We start from the raw sequence: 6,286 nt of genomic DNA on the forward strand, positions 1-6,286 counted from the left end.
CACCGAAGTTCAGCAATCGTTGGCATTGACGGTCAAATTGCGTCCACGCTCCCCCATTCTTTAGCTCACAGAATCTGAGTGTATACTTGAACTGTATCAGAACAGCGACGGATATGATATTCGAGACACCAAAGTTCAGCAATCATTGACATCGACGGTCAAATTCCCTCCACGCTCCCCCACTCTATAGTTCATAAAGTCTGGGTGTATACTTGAACGGTATCAGAATAGCCATAGATATGATATTCGAGATACCGAAGTTCAGCAATCGTTGACATTGACGGTCAACTTCCGTCTACGCTCCCCCATTCTTTAGTTCACAGAATCTCGGTGTATACTTGAACTGTATCAGAATAGCCACGGATATGATATTCGAGACACCGAAGTTCAGCAATCGTTGACATTGACGGTAAAATTCTGTCCACGCTCCCCCGTTCTTTAGTTCACAGAATCTGGGTGTATACTTGAACTGTATCAGAATAGCCACAAATATGATATTCGAGACACTGAAGTTCAGCAATCGTTGACATTGACGGTCAAATTCCGTCCACGCTCCCCCACTCTATAGTTCACAGAATCTGGATGTATACTTGAACTGTATGGGAATAGCCATGGATATGATATTCGAGACACCGAAGTTCAGTAATCGCTGACATTGACGGTCAAATTCCGTCCACGCTCCCCCACCCTATAGTTCACAGAATCTGGGTGAATACTTAAACTGTATCAGAATAGCCACGGATATGATATTCGAGACACCGAAGTACATCAATCGTTGACATTGACGGTCAAATTCCGTCCACGCTCCCCCACTCTATTGTTCACAGAATCTGGGTGTATACTTGAACTGTATGGGAATAGCCATGGATATGATATTCGAGACACCGAAGTTCAACAATCGTTGACATTGACGGTCAAACTCTGTCCACGCTCCTCCACTCTGTAGTTCACAGAATTTGGGTGTATACTTGAACTGTATCAGAACAGCCACGGATACGATATTCGAGACACCAAAGTTCAGCAATCGTTGACATTGACGGTCAAATTCCGTCCACGCTCCCCCATTCTATCGTTCACAGAATGTGGGTGTATACTTGAACTGTATCAGAATAGCCACGGATATGATATTCGAGACACCGAAGTTCAGCAATCGCTGACGCTGACGGTCAAATTCCGTCCACGCTCCTCCGTTCTTGAATTCACAGAATCTGGGTGTATGCTTGAACTGTATCAGAATAGCCACGGATATGATATTCGAGACACCAAAGTTCAGCAAACGTTGACATTGACGGTCAAATTACGTCCACGCTCTCCCATTCTATCGTTCACAGAATCTGGGAGTATGCTTGAACTGTATCAGAATAGCCACGGATATGATATTCGAGACACCAAAGTTCAGCAACCGTTGACATTGACGGTCAAATTCCGTCCACGCTCTCCCATTCTATCGTTCACAGAATGTGGGTGTATACTTGAACTGTATCAGATTAGCCACGGATATGATATTCGAGACACCGAAGTTCAGCAATCGCTGACACTGACGGTCAAATTCCGTCCACGCTCCCCCATTCTATCGTTCACAGAATCTGGATGTATACTTGAACTGTATCAGAATAGCCACGGATATGATATTCGAGACACCAAAGTTCAGCAACCGTTGACATTGACGGTCAAATTCCGTCCACGCTCTCCCATTCTATCGTTCACAGAATGTGAGTGTATACTTGAACTGTATCAGATTAGCCACGGATATGATATTCGAGACACCGAAGTTCAGCAATTGCTGACACTGACGGTCAAATTCCGTCCATGCTCCTCAATTCTTTAGTTCACAGAATCTGGGGGTATACTTGTACTGTATCAGAATAGCCACGGATATGATATTCGAGACGCCGAAGTTCAGCAATCGCTGACATTGACGGTCAAATTCCGTCCACGCTCCCCCACTCTGTAGTTCACAAGATCTGGGTGTATGCTTGAACTGTATCGGAGAAGTCGGGCTGCTCGACTATCGAACTATTAGCGTCATGCTAGGCACTCAGTGTCACGCTGAGTGGCTGAGTCGCTAGGCACTCACACGCTGACAGCGTGTCTAGCGACAGACTTGTGGTGTCTTTCTCAGATTATGGGGGAGAGAATCCTCGGTGGTCTAGCATAACTCGGAACATTCATATGTTTTGAATGGCAGTTAAATACACATGAAGCTCGGAATGAATGTGTCGATAATCAAGGCTCTTGATTCAAGAGTGTTTCCTTGGATAAATGGAATCAAATCTCAGCGAACCTTTCGATATTCGAACATTGCAAGTTTGAACCGTTCAAATTTAACGGTATCTGTGAACGTTATGCTCACAGTCTGTGAACATAACGTTCATTCACAGATGCGTACCTGACAGCTAAAGTCTTCCAATGGAAGACTTCCATAGACCTGGTTGAACCTAGTTGACATTAGTCACAGTTAGTACCTATTGACTCAATAGTATTGAGTCAATGGTATTGACCACCTTCCGGCATGTCGAGTCCGGCGAGTCGAGTCGAGGCTCGTCTGATTTTCGACGAGTCGAACTCGGTCGAGCCCGGTGGCGGAGAAATGTCGAGTCGAGTCGAGCCCTGCAGCTCGACTCGTCCGACTTTGAGCCATGGATCAAAAAGGGGTTGTAACTCTACTTATCCTAAGTTCATGAGCACACAGTGCGCATACGTGCATAGCGCGATCGATGGCGAGCGAATATAAGTGATCAGACGATAACGATTACAAGGGCGAGCGCGTAGGGCGCGATCCCTACAGCTTTTTAAAGGGGGGCGGGCGCTACTTGGATTGGTTCAAAAATGGATTGGTACAAAAGTGGCTGGATCGTGTCAAAGATGAATGCATATTGTCTAGCGCCCGATATTTCTCGTTTGTGTCAAACATGAACACGTATTGTCAGTTTTGGATGTGACACTAAACATAGTCAAACCCGCACGGGAAAAGGTGTAAATCCAACACAACCGCGAACTATCTTGAATGGCCTGTTACCGCAAGGAGTAAGTGAAAGGTGCTCAAGAGAGCAAGATCCAAAATTCTTCAGTTTGTTTCTCTTCATTGACAGATGTGTTGAGGGAGGTCATAAGACGAGGTATCATGGCTGTATCAGACCAGAATGTTTTTCGTGACACAAGTGCATCGTGGTGAGTGTAATTGGCGGCATGATGTCTATGCATGGGGTGGGCCTGCGGGATGTTGCTGCTGAGGTAGGCTTTTCTTGGTCGTGAAGTGTCGTCTCTACACCGTCGAGTTGGGCGGACTGCTTCGACTCACGTCTACTGTCCGCCTCACTGATGGGCTGTCTTCGCGAGGCCAGTGCTGGGTCCCCTTCATCATAGCTGGTTCCGCTCAGGAGGCCTGGGAAGCGATAGTGCACTATGTGTTCAAGGCCGATATCGCAATAGTATTGCGACAATGGTCTTCGGGAAATTGTTAAACATGGATCAAGAACAGCCATTCCAAGAGGCAGTCTTAATCCAGCACGGATCTCCGCTTCAGAATCGGACTTCTAGATACTGGCTTATGCCGGATTTTGTGACGTTGATCTGACCGTTAGTCTGAATCTCCACCACCTAACATTTGTGATTACAAAGCAGGTCGCTAACGGTATCGTCCAAGGTTCTTCCGCCCGTGGTACTCCGATGCAGGCCCCGTTAGCAAGCCTCTTGTTCAACCGTTATGAATCATCATCTTTCATGTGACTCTCGCGGTGACAACCGTTGCCGCCCTCTATTCCGACATCAAAGAACTGTCAGAGGATAATGCCATGAGTAGGAAACTCGTTGGCTGTGAGGAATCCTCACTAAGGATACGTCATGTGTGATACAGTAACACAGTCTCCTTTGGGATGTTTGATTTGGTTGTTATATTCCGCTCCCGCCACAGCATATTGCGTTTACCGTAGTTCTTCCTCTCATCCAGTGCTACTCGTTTCCCTCATCCCATAATGCTTGGTCAGCTGTTTGCCCTCGGTGTGGGGGCATTGGCCGTCCGGCAAGGTGAATAGTCCTCTGTTTACAGAACTCCAATTCTGAGTGGTTTAGGTTTAAAATGGGCCGCTACCTCGAACATCATGCTTCCAAAATTGCCCTGGGCCGCCCTCCGATCTCTTAGGGGCTTAGAAGGGTTCGAGTCGAAGATGTCTCGAGTAGGAGATTGCGCTGAGCAGTCAACCGTATCAGCTGGATTTTCCGTGGTGAAGCGGCCGACTGTGTGCTGGCCAACTGATCACGCCTTCCTCTTTGTATCTCGGGCTGACTCCCAATCTCGCCGTTCGCTTTAGGGGGAAGCCTGCAAAGTACTCAACCTCAGCCTTGCTCGAGCCTCGAAGGAGAACGTTCGGAAGGTAGTGTAGCATGCTCGCATGGAGCCAAGGGGCTCCCTTTATGAGGCATTCGAGTGGAGGTCTTCTCAGGCGCATCGTGAGCTGCTTTTAGCCAACCATCCTGATAAGGGCGGTAGTACGTTCATTGCGACCAAGATTAATGAGGCTAAAGATGTGAGTATAATTAACTAGTAGTGCGATTCTGATCAGCCTGGAGGTCTCAGATACTCATAGGTAAAGGCAAGTAACGTAGGTTATAGAATACAGTGACTTTTTAATCGCTTTATCAGTAGTCATTGGCAGTTTTTGAGTTAGTAGTCTCAACTGAACTATCGAATACCCCACCGAGAGTCAGTTATCACCTCACCAAGATAAGGTCCTCAGCTGTCAAGAACAAGGCCGCAGATCCCCGCTGTTCCAATTCTGACTCTAAGTTAGTGGGGTCCGCTGAGCTTACAGAAGACGCACTCATGCTCATTGCCAAGTAGAGAAGAATCTGCATATGCTTGGGCTTTTTGCTCTGTATAGTGACATTTCATGATTCCTCTTTAGGTATCTTCGGTAGACTGAGCTCCCCGAAGGTTTTGCTCAAACCTGTACTGTGTCGTATGCCGTGAGCAAGCATTTTCGTGAACTAGCCTAGTTACAGTACACAAACCGTTTCCATCTAGTTCAACTAGATGGAAACGGTTTGTGTACTGTAATCAGAACATATCAATGATATGTTCTCCTACACTCACGTAGATTTCCACAAGCTCAGCAGGCTTCCTCCTCGCAAGCTCACGTCCCTGAGGTGAGAATTGACAGTCAGCAGTGCTGTCCTATTGGCAATATCCACATGTTTCACCTTAGAGTATCATTCCCAGCTCCTGAGAACGATGCCTATCATTCATCATCTGAAGTCATCGAAGCGGTCTTACTACTTGCTGAGAGACTGACGAGTGCTCGAGCTTTTCTCCAGACTCTGGAGTCCAGAGGCAAATTCGGAATCATCATATATGAGAGTGAGTTTTCTTCCCTGGATCGCGTCTCGGAGATGACGTTGCTGTTTCAAATCGAGTACTCACAAGCTTCAGAGCTCTCGTCAGTATGGATCAGAATCTGATCATCAGATGGTAATCATCGCGGGAGACCGAGGGTTGAAGCATCTGCTCATACATCGATGTGGATTGGACCTGATTCAAGTCCAACCCACATCGATGTATGGTTCAGGTCACCTGAAGTTCAGGTCCTGAACCTTGGACAGGGACGCGCCGGTATTTAGTCGGGCCCTTAATGGTTTTCAGTATCGAAGATTCTTGATCGGTAGCGGCTAGCCTCTAACAGTCATTGAGTGACTGTTGGAGGCGAGTGACGGTCACTCGTCACCTTTCCATTTCAGACTTTTGTCCAGCTCTGCGAACTCTGTGCCTCATGGGCGAACTCTGTGAACTCTTGGGCTATTCTTCGAATCACTCGAAGTTTGATCTCTTGCCTACGGACTACTTGAGGAATTTGACATCCCTTATGCTTGGAAATAGTGTGCCTCGCAGCTTCGATTTCGATTCTTGGACGAAGCGTCAACTCTTGGATGCTGAAAGCGCATGCAGCCTCACTTATGTGGAGGTGGGGTGTAAGTCGCTCAGGATTTCTGTTACTTTTCGTGGACTCCTCGTGGATATCCTCGTAAGGCCAATGAACTACTCTCAAGCTCAAGGATCCGACTTGGATGTGACTTTCGAGACGATGCACGCTGTACGGAGATGTCGCAAGGATGTCCGGCTTGACTTCAATATGATGGACTAAGCTATGGTCCAAAGCCTTCCCTTTCGTAACAGAACTAGCTAACTCATGAGTCTTGTGACAGTGTCAATTCAACGTGTCACAGTGACACGTTGAATTGTCTCAGACCATCATCAGCATTACTTACTGAGTGATATTTAGGATATAACTTA

At 47.0% G+C, this 6,286-nt stretch overlaps 1 protein-coding gene across 1 annotated transcript; it reads left to right on the forward strand.

The window, feature by feature from the left end:
* The first annotated feature begins 3,944 nt into the window (after positions 1–3,944).
* Pmar_PMAR003546 (conserved hypothetical protein) lies at positions 3,945–4,647 on the forward strand. The gene is made up of 5 exons (XM_002784241.1): positions 3,945–4,026; positions 4,072–4,175; positions 4,311–4,373; positions 4,443–4,526; positions 4,577–4,647. Exons 1-5 carry the CDS (start codon positions 3,975–3,977, stop codon positions 4,598–4,600), a joined length of 327 nt encoding a protein of 108 aa, XP_002784287.1. The 5' UTR covers positions 3,945–3,974; the 3' UTR covers positions 4,601–4,647.
* The last annotated feature ends 1,639 nt before the right edge of the window (positions 4,648–6,286 follow it).

This window comes from Perkinsus marinus (assembly GCF_000006405.1).
Source record: "Perkinsus marinus ATCC 50983 genomic scaffold scf_1104296935302, whole genome shotgun sequence".
In the NCBI taxonomy this organism is placed as follows: Eukaryota; Perkinsozoa; order Perkinsida; family Perkinsidae; genus Perkinsus; species Perkinsus marinus.